The sequence below is a fragment of the Heloderma suspectum genome, chromosome 4 (genome assembly GCF_057233095.1).
Source record: "Heloderma suspectum isolate Gila_16-S chromosome 4, 16-S_ref, whole genome shotgun sequence".
Taxonomy (NCBI): Eukaryota; Metazoa; Chordata; class Lepidosauria; order Squamata; family Helodermatidae; genus Heloderma; species Heloderma suspectum.
The window spans coordinates 158515191-158529554 of NC_139461.1; the positions used below are offsets into that span (position 1 = coordinate 158515191).

Consider the following 14364-nt stretch of genomic DNA (forward strand, 5'->3'; position numbering starts at 1 on the left):
GGGAAAAGTATGGAAAAGGAAAGGAACAGCTCCTGATCCAAAGCGTACCACATTATCTGTCAAACATGGTGGAGGCAGTGTTATGGCATGGGCATGTATGGCTGCCAATGGAACCGGGTCACTGGTGTTTATTGATGACCTGACTGCTGATAAAAGCAGCAGGATGAATTCCGAAGTATATAGGGCTATACTTTCTGCTCAGATTCAGCCGAATGCTGCCAAACTGATAGGACGCCACTTCATATTGCAGATGGATAATGACCCAAAACATACAGCAAAAGCTACCCAAGAGTTTCTCCAGGCAAAGAAGTGGGATGTTCTTCAATGGCCAAGTTAGTCACCTGATCTCCACCCAAAAGAGCTTGCTTTTCACTTACTGAAGACAAGACTGAAGGCAGAAAGACCCACAAACAAGCAGCAGCTGAAGGCAGCTGCAGTAAAGGCCTGGCAAAGCATCTCGAGGGAGGAAACTCAGCATTTGGTGATGTCCATGGGTTCCAGACTTCAGGCAGTCATTGACTGCAAAGGATTTTCATCCAGGTATTAAAGGCGATCCTTAAGTTTGAAATGATGTTGGTTTGTTCCATTACTTATGAGCCACCAACGATGGGGGTGCGTGTATGCCACTGGCTGTCCTTCCTGAATGGTTAGTGCCCCACTTTTGTCAACCCCCTTGCATTACAGCTGAAAGTCCTGACTTCGCTCCCATCTGGGTGTGTTTCCTTTCAACTTCAATGTGGTGGTGTATAGAGGCCAACTGCCAAAACAGTTATCCTTGTTCCAGTATTTCTGGCCCTGACTCAATTGCCTGCAAATTGGACTGGTGTATGTTACCCTGCTATCCTCCAACCCCCTTTTACTTTACTCCCCAGGGAAGCTCCACTCTTACAATGTATGTACACACTGGTTAAGTGCACTCTCACCGCCAAAGACTTGTCAGCCACCCCAAAGTGGGGAGATGGAGTGGCCTGCAGAAAGGATAATTCGATATTATGGCCCTGCCACCTGGTAGCCTAATGTGGTCAGCTGAGAGCCTACCTACTTAACCAACCGGATAATTCAGCTCCAAGCTGTGGTAGAGATCTTTGCTAATCGCGCTGCTGATGCTTTAGACCTGATAGCCAACCAGCTTACCCAACTGCGGAACACAGTCCTCCAAAATCGAATGGGCCTTGACTATTTGCTAGTGGCGGAAGGAGGACTGTGCCAAAAGTTTAAGTGGACAGACTGCTGTCTGCACATTGATGATAATGGAAAGTTAATCAGGAATTTGGCATCGGATGTCAGACGCGTGGCTCATGTCCCAGTACAAACATGGAAAGGTTGGAATTTTCATTGGCTGACATCATGGTCGCCAAACGTTGGATGGCTCAAAGGGACCTTTTTGATGTTTTGTCTCATAATGTTGATTTTGTGTTTATTATCTTGTATTTTACCTTGTGTCATGGCTCTTGTACGTCACACCGTTCAATCTGTTGTGAACAGAGAAATGTTTGTACATTACCAAAGATTAGCAATGGCTGAGACAGATTGAGTATTATGAGTAGGAAGCATCTTGAGGGTGGAATTGTGGTAAAAATGTAACATAAAGCCATTGTGTGTGCCTTGAACAACAAGCAGCACCTCGAGAGCTGCGCATGCCTTAGACTGAATAGCAGCCCCATATAAGGTAGTTAGGTAAGCTTGTAGCAACCCATCAGAAACAACACGCTGGCTAAGGAATGCAAGCTGAAACAATGAAAGTGTAGTGTGGGTGTTGCCTGGGGTCAACTTTGCTTTGAGCACTGAGCTCCTCTGTCGAACTGTTTGCAAACAATAAAATGAAGTTGGACCCAGCCTGAGTGTGACTCTCTTCTTGAGGTGAATTGGACTAGCTTCCAGGGGAACGAGACTAGCAATTTGTGCAACAAGACTGGGAAACAGCTGAGCAGCAGGGAAAGCACCGGGATGCTACCCCAGTCTTCCTTGCTGCTCATCTGGCACGAGGTTTATATATGTTTATTTGACTTATACCCTGCTTTTCTATCAAAAATGACATTCAAGGAGGCTAATGTCACCCAAGGTGGTTTGCGCTGTGTGTGTCCATACTTTGGCCCCACCCACCCCTGGGCTAGATGGACCTATGGGCAGGCTCAGTATGGTTGTTCACACAGATAACTCACATCCATTGAGCAGGAGAGCTGAGTTGCCCCTGGTAGCCACACCTCCAGCAACATGCACAGCATCCACAAGAGCTCATATTCTGGGCCACTCAGGATTGGAGGAGGGAGGTACACATATACCCCATTATGTTCATAGGGCATCTTCTCACATACACCAAATGTGCAAACGGGGTCTGTGGCCGCCAAGTGTGTTGGCAGCTCATGTGGATGGATAAACAAGATAATTTGTCTGAACACCCTTAATAAAAGTGTACTTCTTATGCTCATGTGTACATTGGATCTTTGGGGCTCCTTCTTCCCAAGAATTACCTTTACAGATGGCTCTGCCATATTATGAACTGAAATAAACAGGACATGGGAAAGCAAATAATTTTTTAATTCACAATTTTGAACAAAATAGATTACACCCCCGCAAAACATCCGATACACTATCAATTATAATTTTTATGCTTATGAAATATAACTTAACAAAATTCCATTAAAAATAAAAGTTGCAAAGATCCCAGTGTCACAACTTTGCTTTGAGGGAGGGGAACTAATACACTATGAATTATAACTTTTGCTCTTATGAAATATAACAAAACTACAATAGAAATAAAAGTTTCAAAGTTCCCAGTGGCACACCATTGGCTTGGGGGAGAAGATGTGAGAGTGACATAGGACCCTTCCGCCCCGATGATCTGAAAGGGCCTAGATGCAGTTTCAGAGTTGTCATACAGGAAACACTTCACCCACTCCCCTTCAAGAAGTGGTCAGCAGCAAACAAAATTACCCCTCCATGTTGGGAAGCATCCTATTGCTTTGCTTTTTCCTGAGCACCCTTAAAAAAGGCAGCCTTATAGCTTTGAAAAGGGGTGGGGAAGACTCTGTGGGGCAAATTGTGGGCAAACTGTGGGACTGTGGTTAGACTGATGTAGAGCAGATGCCCACCCTAGATTTTAAGTGTAGAGATGGCAGGTCCAGCCATATGGCTCTGCACACACCGAAGCAAACCGTGGAAGGAGAACAATCGCCATGCAGACCTAGGCCTGTCCAGCTGTCCCTACTGAAGGATGAGGCTCTCTTACACCAGGCCAGTATAAGCCACTGGTTGGTGTCTACATGCATAAGAGCCTATGGGTCTTGGTCACAACCCTCTGTTTGTTATCCTACTACAGCTGGAGGAAGGAGGGCAGTGAAAAAGAGAGAGGCAGAGGTGAGGCTACAGTTCTCTTGGCCTTTCTCTGCATCCTGCTAGGTCCATCTCCACCAATGCCAGTTTTTGTCTGCATTAGTTTTGATGCTGCTGCCTTCGCACTCAGCGCATCGATGAAGGAAGAGGCCTTCAGCACTAGATTCCTCTCACCACATCAGCTTCAAATGCAGCTGTTTATCTCTTCCATACGAGTGCCGGTAGCTGTTTATTTCTATGGCTGTGAGTGGCGACATGTTGGTGAAGGACAAACCTTCCCTCACCTGACCTGCTACACTTTCAGTCAAACATCTCACGCAACGATCCAATTTTGCTGAGTCGAATATAGCCTCCTATGTTTTTCCATAGGAGTGAAACTAGCAATTGCCTTCTAGTGAAGAAACTGAAGAATACATTTAGGTGAGTGGGGGCAAATTTGGTATTTGCCCCACTGAGGCCAGAAGCAGGGGTAGGGGCCAAGTCTGTGAGGTGTCGGCTGCAGCACAGATGAAGGGGGCACACTCATGGCTATTCCTGAAGTGTGCCACGTTATTGGGGTGTGTAGAGGATGGGTAACCAATTTATGATGATTTGTGATGAGGGAGGCAGGAATATTGCATGCAGTGAGTTGTCACACTCATGCATTTCTTCTCCAGCACAGTCATTTAGCAAATTGCTGTTTGGTGCCAATGAGGCATTCCTTTGCTTTCCCCTTTACTCTTCTTTCTGTGCAACTTCCCATCTGACTTAAACGGGACTCAAGACTGCTGAAGGGCACCACTGGAATGTGCACTACTATTTCCCATCCCTCCTTTTCAATAAGCTTTCCACATTTATCAGTAAGATGGCAATTCAACACCATTCGTTATATGTAATTGGCATTATGGGCATTAAAATGCATGCTATGACATGACAGTTTCTTTATGTGGTCAGTATAGACTCTATCCAGAGAGGAAACACAGCAAGCTGATCCAGGATGGACTGCCAGCAAACTTGAATTCCTCTCTGTGCACGGAGAATGGAGCACCCCTCTTAGTGCAGAGAGGAAATACAGTCAGAGAGAGAGAGAGAGAGAAAGGGAGTATATGCTGTGTATGTGTGGTGAGAGAGGAGAGATAAGGTGAGAAAGAGAAGGGAGGGAGAAAAGGGGAGATATGAGTAAGAGAGAGAAGAGGGGGGAGATGGAGGGGGGAGATAGAGAATGTAGCTTTGGCCATGCCCACTTTTGGTTTTGGCCACACTAATTGCTGGCATGTGGCCCCTGCAAGGTTACAGAGAAAACAATGCAGCCCCTGGACTGAAAAAGGTTTCCCATCCTGGTACAGAATGGTAAATTCTGACATAAGATATGTCAATAAACATATCTTATTGACAGTCCCAGAGGAGAAGGCACTTCCTATCCTCCGCCTATTTCTTTGTACAGAACAGCCTGGAATATGCCAAACAAAGGAGGGTGCCTTCTCTCCTCAGCACTGGGTTCTTATTCAGCAAGAGGATGGGGGTGAAAAGCTCTGACTCCCCACAATGTTGGGGCAACGATGGAAGGGAAGTTCTTCTTTGTCAGTTTTCTTTGGCCTCACTGTGACAGTGCTAGTAACTCTGCCCAGGATCCAAGGAGTTAGTAACTCAAAACCATTCACCTTGTTGGACTGGTTTTCTTTTTCTTTCTTTTTTAATTTAAGGGCCTTCTGTGCATTATTGCAAACTACTTTTGAAGAATTCCTTTCACTTTCAAAACTCATATTTCAGCTGGCAAATGAGGAAGAAGAGGATGGTGTTCTAGAAACTCAAGTCCAACTCCTCCCTGAGCATGCCAAACTATTTGCATGGATGCTTCTTTGGATCTTGGGCCCTGAATTCGTCATTCAGCATAAAGAAAAAAAAAGGGGGGATGGAGCTCTGAAGAACAGTGGAGGTGGGCCTGAAAAATCAGGACAGGCCCACCTCTCCTGCTTTGCATTGCTCCAGCATATGCATCTTGTGTCCAAGATATTTGAAGCTTTTATATATGTATGATATTTTAAACATTAACTTCAATGTTTAAAACTTTCTGCATGTCAACAATGCGGAAAATCACAGATTAATTGTATGCATGTACAAAACTGTACAAAACACCTTTCCCCAGTTTTTGGATATAGACACGTGAATACTGACAATCACATTTAAGGGACTGCCGCCACCCACTGGTGTATCTCATGAGTTTTCAGACATTCACAACATTCATCTGAGATTGTCAGCATTCCCATGTGAATGTTGAGAACAACCCATTTTGGATATTCTAACGTGTGTATTAATCCCAACAGATAATACTAGTGCTGGACATTCATACATGAAAGGGGCCAAGGAATTTGAAATGGCTGCAGATAGTGGATATGAGGCCGGGATTCTGTTGCTAGTCCATGTAACTGATGGGGAGGTTTCAGGACTTCTGTGATTTGAGAAGTTTCTAGTAAGGTGTCTCATGAAGTGTTGCAAGGAGGTCTTAGGAGAGAAAGCCTACTGGGGACAGGGAAAGGGCTGCCTCTGCCTGTCCCCTGAGTGAGGGGAATGATATTGGAGGGGGGGGGGTGCAACAGTCAAAGAAGGAATTCCATGAGCATGCATATATATCAGATATTGTAACTTTACCTTCACTAAATTTCCTTTTAAGAACAAAATCTGGTAGAAAAATAGATACATTTGCAAATTGATCTTTCACTTTGGGTGACGCCACCCCTCTTCTGCCATTACATGGAGACTAGGATATGTTGATCTGCATGGCACCACAGCCGCCCAAACAAGCAGGCCTTATTTGTCTTGAGGCCTAAGCAGCAGCTTTCAAACCTTGTGCTACAGTTACACAAGGGATTTTGCTACAAAACACTAAATGTACGGATTCTTCTGGTAGCGAGTCCTGCATGAATATACTGCAGAGAACCACAGCCCTGGAATCATTCCTTTGGGGCTGCAGAAAGCACTTTTACTCAGATGTGGGGAGGGAAGGACATCCCTCCCTGAGGCTGAGCAATGCAGAAGCACACACTTTATTCCTCTTGGCTCACAAGCATGCAGAGGTAGACACAGCATGCTGCCCCTACAGCCAGTTACCAAAGAACCATCCACACTTTTTTTCTGAAAAGGTCACCATTATTATCACTTTGACAGTGGCAGGAAGAGTTCATATAAAAAGACAGAAATAGCAGCACAGCAGAGCAGCAAAATCATCTCAATGCAAAGAGCAAGGAAGGAGAAGATTCCCCATCATGCTGGGGCAGAGTCCTGCCACCACAATGACACAGTGATCCAAGAGACATTTTCTTCCAGCATTAGGCAGCAAGTGAGAAAAGGAGATGCTGCACAGCACAGTAGTTGAGGAAACACAAATCCAGCTAAGATGCCCGATAGGCCTCCTCCCATGGGAACAGTGCTGATGGGACCAGCTATTACCTCCAGCGCTGCTGGAGGGGAGTCTTTTAAGAAAAGGGAGGGGCCCTTGAGATATGCTGATGGGCCAGACTGCCAAAATGCAACAGCCCTGGTTAAGGCAGCTCGTTGCCTTCCTGCTTTGGCAACACCAGTGCAGGGAGATGTGTGGGCAGGCCAGGGTTCTGCCCCTCAGCCTCCCCTCCGGTGCTGTCCCCTCTTGAGACAGTACTCCCACCCTGCCTGCAGGTGAGGAAATTAACGTGGCAGCATCACTCACCTTTGCTCCAAGCATGGTGCATGCTCAGCAAAAAGCTTTGTAGCTTTGATTTTGAAAAGGCAAGATTCAAGATGAGACATAGAGGATAGCAGAAGGCTCAAAGATGTTGCAAAAGAGCCCTCGAGGGGGCAAGGCAGAAGTGATTACATTATCGTCTCTTCATCCCATGCCCAGGAAAAATAAAATAATAATTAAAAAGACTGCAAAGTGACTCAGTGTTGTTTTGATTCCTCTGTAAATGTATCTCATGCCAAAGGCTTTAGTCCTAGCCTGGCACTCAGCTCTAGTTTTGGCGACTGCTTGCCTCCTTGGTGGTTTCATCAGGAAGTTCTCCAGCAGAGGCTTCTCCATCCTCATCCTTTTTTAGCACTTTGCTTGCCTTGCTTCCACCTAAGGCATCTTCCCTGGTCAGCTCCGAGGCTAGCAGTGAGGTGACAGCACAGCCAACTTTTCTGTTTGCTGGGATGGGGAGAGAAACAAAAAAAGGTGAGACATCAAAGAGATTCCAGAGCAAGCTGCTGCCCTTTGGTATGTGTTGCTCAGGGGAAGCAGGGACAGGAAGTGTCAAAATCTGGTGGGTAATACACGAGCCAATCTCTATCAAATGATCCTTCCAATCTGTAAATAGGAGGAGCAACCAACAGCAATGGATTGGCAAAGGATAAGGGCAACTTATAAGAAAACCTTATTGTAGAGAGACACAGCAAAAGCTGTGATTTGGGGGTATGTGGAGCCTTCAAAAGGGCAGCATTTCCACAAAGGCAAAGCAGAGCAGAAATTAGATTTCTATTAGACTTATAACCCAAGCTTGGAACTTTGGGTTGTTGGGGAACAAACAACTCAGAACATCCCCCAACAACCCAGAGTTACGGGTTCGGATGTCACGAGGAACAACCCAGGAACGGGGTGTCCCCGAGTTGTCTTGCAGCGGCAGCAGATGTGCAGGGGGGAACCAGCATGCATGCTTGCTCCTGCTTATTCACAACTACCCGTGGTTTAAACAACTCATGGTTAGTCGTAACTTCCAGACTGGGTCATTGTGTACAGCAGAGGTGGAAAAATATGTTTCCTGGGCCACAGGCGGACCCCAAGTACTGTCTGGCAGGTTCCCAGCATCTGCCAGTGAGAAAAAATTGTAGTTGCATTCAAAAAAGAGAGAGAAAAATTGTCTAGAAATAGGCTCTATGATTCCAGTCATAGAAGTCTTGTTCCTAGACTGTCCCAGAGTGTCCTCGGAAGCAGTCCTCAAAGGCTCCAGCCTGCTTCCTAGGGAAAGACTCCAGGGATGGACTAGGAATGGGGCTTCTATGGCAGGAACCACAGAGCCCCATTTTTAGAGCCTGGAGGCAAAACTGTTTCCTGCCTAACAGATCCTAGGAAATTTCTACTTTTCCCATTTGAAGCAGCAATTGATAAACCAGTGATTGGGTCGAGCTGCACAAGAATAGAGGGTGCATGCGCATGCGTGAGAATGAGTGTGGTGGGCAACACCAGAGCTACTGCAAAATATACACCAGGCCAACAAGGTCTCATCCTGGAAAGCAGACAATTTGGCTTGGAGACTGTGAGTCATGGACACAGTGGGCTGATTCAGGGGAGCTTAGAGTCAGGACCCCTTTAATCCAAGGGTACCTGTGGTAGGATTTGCCAAGTTTTTTTATTTCCACAATGTTGCTCTTTGGAATCATGGGTTTCCACGATTCCCAAAATCAATGAAGATACATAAAACATATCCGTCAAAAATATGATTCTGAGATGCTGCAACCTTATACAAGGGTCACAGCTAGTTTGAGGATAATATAGGATAATACACATAGTGAAGTAGAAGAGGAAATGGCCAGACAAGAAGCTGGCGAGGAATAAAGAAATTGTCCCAAGATTCTATTTGCTCTTTCTCAAGGTGGACAATCTACAGAGGATGAACAGAAAGGATGCACTCTCTCTCTCCCCTACCCCCAAACTGGCCTGCAATAATTTGTATGTCTGTTTACAAAAACAAACCAACGTCAAACCTTGGTTTATGAAGCTGGCTTGTTTCAAGTTAAGGTAAGATTAACCACAGTTCAGGGTCTGGATGTTAATGTTTAACTGTGGTTCATCCAAAAAAAAAAGCCTCTGATCTCCTTGTGGCCATGATGGAGGAAGAGAGGGGAGTGTGTGAACCGGAGGCTTTATTACAGTCCCATTCCTGTAATGAAAAAACATAGTACATTTGAACACAGCCAGTGAGTACACTTCTACAGACAGTGCACTGGTAAAACTATGTAGATCTGCGCACACAAATGCTTCCATGTGTTAGAATTACTCGCCTGGAAAGCAAGCAAGCACAGATGCAACCCTCAAAGAACCCAACACTCTTGGCACCATGTATTGGAGAAAGGACTGTAGCGTTATGGACCAGAATTAATATAGATTTGTTGTATCAAAGGTTGCATAACCGAAAAAGGACAGTATAGCTGAAAGCTAAGGGCTACATCAAACTAATTCAGCAAAAGTGGCTATCACAGTAAAACAACTCTGATTCAGAGCTGAAGCTTTTCAGTTAATGCTTATGTCACATGGACACACAAACACTTCAGTTAATCATGATTTACGCACCAAGTTCTATGTAACATGGGCGACCTGGCAGGGCAGTTCCTTGTAACACACTACTTATGGGAGGAGACACAATTATCTGTTTAAGCAGACACACCCGAGGCACATGCTTTGAAAGATGCATGATTTGGTATTGACTGTACAGAGTAGTGGATGTCTGCCAGGGTAGCAATATGGGTAATTCTGAACTCTTATCTTCACATCCCAGTTCATTGAGAATGTCAATAAACTCTCTGGTCCTTTTGGACCATACACCTATACTATTGTCTCTGCTAGTCTATATCTCTGTTATGTGTTGCCATGAAGGCTGAACCCTAAGAGGTTTGGGTCAGCAGTCTCTACCCCTATATCACCTACAGTCTTGACTAGGAGAATACTGTGCTCCAGAAAATACTCCATCAGATGGTTCCATGCCTGCACTCATTACACACAGACACAAGAAATCAACACTGCCTTCCAGTTGCAAAGGAGAAGTACAAGCAGTCAAGTTATTGGTATAATGCCCAAGTGGGAACATTTGTTAGGCTGTGAAGATACCTCTTAATGCTGGAAATTATCCAGAACACAAACTTTACACAGCATGGGGAACCTTAGCCTGTTGAAGTGGTCACTTTTGGCCTACTAAGAGTTCCCATGATAGAAAATCACCACAGATTGGGGCATGCAAAGAGAGGAGGGCTTACATCACTTTCATGCAAAGATATTTAACCTTTCTAGTGCTAAAGCTGTCTGCAAACATGTCTATCTCTTATATCTTGCACAGATGTATCTGCTAAAAGCATGCACGCATACAGTACATGGATCAGAACTCATGCAATATACAAAACTTTCAATGTTACGGCATTGCACCATATGACCATGCATACAAAGCTGCTCACGAACAGAAGTTTAGAGAAACCAACTGTGCTTGGAGAGAAGAATGCGGAGGTTAGGAGAAACATAGGAGAATAAAACAGGAGCTGTGGCTGCTCACTTGAGATGCTGTAGTTCCCTGGAGAATTCAGTTCACCAGACAGAAAGTGGGCATATTTCTGGCATGACTGACAGGAGGAGTTTTTTTTAGCATCAGGAACAGACCTTCAATAGCATACAAAGGGCATACGTGGTGGGCACAAGAACAGCAACTCAAAATATGAAATGCCCTCCATCACTTGCCAATACTTGCCCTACTGGACTCTTCCAGGAACCCATTTCTGCAAGGCATTTCTCTCCTGCACGCTGCACGCACTATGTTGTGATACAGAACTGCTCCTAAACATCTGGCTATTGAAGTCACACACACACACCCGCCTCAAGAAACATTCCAAGCAGTACAAGTTCTTAGCCTCTCAAAATTTACCTCTCAAAATATTTGCTTATTTCACCAGCACTGACCATTCCATGGAGCACCATCTAAAGGGGACAAGCCCTGCTCCTCAAATCCCCTGTGAGCTTGTCTGCCGGATATACTGCAGGACCACTCCCTACTACTGTGCTCTCATCTGTAGACTTTCTTCCAGGCTTCAGCTTAGGGCCAAGCTACACACATTACATGGAATTCCATGCAGCTTTCCCCCAGTGCCTTCCAGCTTTTATGAAAAGCAGCTGATGGTGGCTGCAATTAGGGGCAAAGGAAGGACATGGGGAAATTTTTCATTAAAGCAAGCTTGGGGAACCTCCGATCTGTGGGCTGGATACGGCCCACAGGGGTTCCCCATATGGCCTGTTAGCTTCTTTCCCAGGCCAGGCCCATCTCCCAAGGCAAAAGCTCTTATCTCTGATCAGCAGCTGAATGGAGATAAGCCCTTTCCCAGGCCCCAGCACTGAGCGGGGAAGGGGCTTATCTCCAGTTTGCTAAGCCCTTTTCCCTGCTCAGTGCTGAGAAAGGGAGTCTCTGAGGAGCTGGAAAGGCTGTGCGAGTGTGTGTGTGTGTGTGCATGTGAGAGAGAGAATGAATGAATGAACAGGGTGTGTGGGCAAGAGAGTAGTGTGTGCGCGAGAGGGAATGGGGTGGGTACACACATAATGTTTATGAGAAAATATCGGGGGGGGGTGCATGCCAGCAGTGGCTTTGCCCATTTTGGGTGGTGGCCCTACCCACTGCTGGCATGCGACCTTTGACATCCTGGCCTGGGGCCAATTAGTTCCCCAAGCCAAAAATGGTTCCCCATCCCTGCATTAAAGGGGTGCTTCCAGACAAGGGTTTTGTGAAGCAATCATCCTAATTCCCAAATTTTAGGAAGGGTCCAGATGAGGTAATCTTCCACTTGTCACCCTCCCATGTTCTCCCACCGTTTCTTCTACTTTTTTTTTCTTACCACCAAAAATCCATTAAGGAGGGCAAGTCAGAATAGCTGCACAACCCCCCTTGATTACAAGCACTAGGAACCATCTGCTTGGAAGCACCCAAAGAAAGAGTCAAGGAAAAGTTGGACAGAACTGCATGCAATACGTGGTTTGGTGGTTACTTGGCTCATACTAGTGAGCTGTGCTTGTTAGCACTCTAATAGCTTTCCTGAAGGGAGTGATCGAGGCTGAATCCTAACCAGCACAGTCTGCAGGTAAGTCCTTTCCCCCAAACCTTTGTGGCTAATTAGCTATTGTCCCAAATTAGGAACCATCTTCCCACACAAACATTCTCTGGTAGCTTGCTCATCTGCACACATCTTTGGCTGACCACAACTCCACACCTACTCTTGGAGGACAAACTTGAGAAATGTTTTCTGCAACAGAGCTTGTGGGGTGACGAGGCACAGAGCCATAAATATCTGAAGCAATAAAAAAAGAGGACACAGACAGCTGGCTGCATTGCCTGGATGATGGATCACTGCAGTACTGGAGCTGGGAACACTGCACATGCCAGCAAGGAGAGAGGTGACCGAGGAGAAGAACAGCAAGAAAAAAGCCTCAGAAGGCCAAACAGTACAAGGAAGGTTTACCTGCTGGGGACCCAAACAATATATATCACTCCGAAGCAGGGAGTTCATGCTTCAGAGGAGAAAGTGAAGAGAGTCAATTGTAACTCAAGTTACCTGTGAGGAAGGCCCACTGCAGTCAGTTCTGGGATGAGTGTGGAGCCCAGAATCTGAGGCTGCATGAATGTCAATCTCCTCTTCCAAAGTTACCTGTCTGCAGCACATGAGAAAGTCACACACAAATGGAGGGGAGGGGGAGAAAGGAACATGAACATGCCCATGGGTTACCCGCTCAGGCGTGTCCTCCTCCACCTCACCAAGGGATGGGAGAGAGTTTGCTGCGAGGAAATAAAAGAGGTGCCCATCAGATTACTTGCTGAGAATACTCAGGAGTAGTAACTGCTCCCGAGCAAAAGACTGCAGGAACGAGGAACCCGTTTTTCCTTATGCCAGAGCCCTTGGAGCTTCATGTCTATTTAAACTGGGGGTTTGGCCCTTAAGGCGTGACAGGTGAGATGGCCTCTTGTGCATCTCATCGGTTCAAGCTTTTGCAGTCAACTGGCCCCTAACATTTCCATAAATATGAGGGAGGGGGGAAAGTTAGTGTCTTGCACTAACAATAGCATAAGCTTATGCTAGAGTGACAGCCAAAGCAAGCACATAAAGCAGGTGACTAAGCCATTTTCCCCCCTAGAACAAAGCCAGCCATTACATGGGACCAAAATGATCAGCTCATGCATATCCAAAACTGGAAAGAGCTCTAACTAAAGCTTAGTTTGCAGTGTGGTGGTAAACCTGTATCCAGGCTTTACCACTTCAGGCTGCAGGGTGTGCAGGCTCATATGAATGAGTACAAGGACTGTAAAAAATATATATACATGGAGGAGAATTTCATCACAGGAGCGCCCACCTGCTGTATGAAGTGGCACAACCCAGACACAGGTTTACCATCCACCTTAGTGAGAACTAGGTCTAAAACATGGACAAATCTGGAGCTTCTGAAGCCTCATACTTCAGGTTATGAACTGGGTGACACTAGCTTTTACATCAAAAATACCCAGCTAGTTCAAGTGATGACTTCGAGCTACTTTTCAAAGTGTGCAAGAATTGGCCACAAATGTACTAACTTCGTCCTTGATTCTTTTAAGGAAACATATACTTCACAACTAGGAGAGAAAAAGAGACCATCTAAATATGGTAATAATTAGCAAAGTCCCATTAGCTATTCCTGTTATACATGTCAGCAGCAAAAACATTTTCTGGTGGATGTTCATCCTGTCACCTTAGCAGTCAAATATGACAGAGTCTGTAGAATGTGATATTAGAGAGGACAAGTATGTTTAAAAAAATAAACTGACATGAATCTGCATGGAATTACCTGTGGTAGTTCAAATGGGTTAAAGGAGTTGAACTGCTTACCAGATCTGTCTATGTATCTATGTACCTATCTATCTATGCCTAAGCCAGAACTGAGACTGGAAAATACTGATGAACCTGAAAGGGAACCAACCCATTTTTAACTGTTCAACTCCCTGCTTTCATCTGCTGTGGGTTGGAAGCTAATCTAGCTGTTTTGGATTAGGCTGCCCAGCTGTTGACACCTTATTTGTACTAAATTCCTACACTAGACACAATCAGTACTTCCCATATGTGGGTTGCCACCTGTAATATCCATGTGGCTCTCTCTCCTGGGTATAAGTTTTCCTCTTGCACACAGACACGCAAAAACTTATCTCCAAAACCCCTGCTGAAGTCTGAGTTTCATTGCTCAAAGGTAATGATGATCCTGGCAGAATGTTTTGAGAAGCTGGCCAGGGCAGGGTTCCTGTTGAGCGTCAAGCCTTCCCTACCCTGGTGCCC

General features: G+C 45.6%; 1 protein-coding gene across 4 annotated transcripts in view; it reads right to left on the bottom strand.

Annotated features, from left to right (window-relative positions):
• Window positions 1-2522: 2522 nt before the first annotated feature.
• Window positions 2523-14364, bottom strand: part of DIAPH1 (diaphanous related formin 1) — a 189257-nt gene continuing 177415 nt past the window's right edge. For all 4 annotated transcript variants that reach the window (XM_084850935.1, XM_084850933.1, XM_084850931.1 and 1 more), the window contains one exon: window positions 2523-7474. In XM_084850935.1, the coding sequence (XP_084707061.1) occupies window positions 7299-7474 (176 nt within the window). In that variant the 3' untranslated portion in view covers window positions 2523-7298. The remainder of the gene's footprint in view (window positions 7475-14364) is intronic.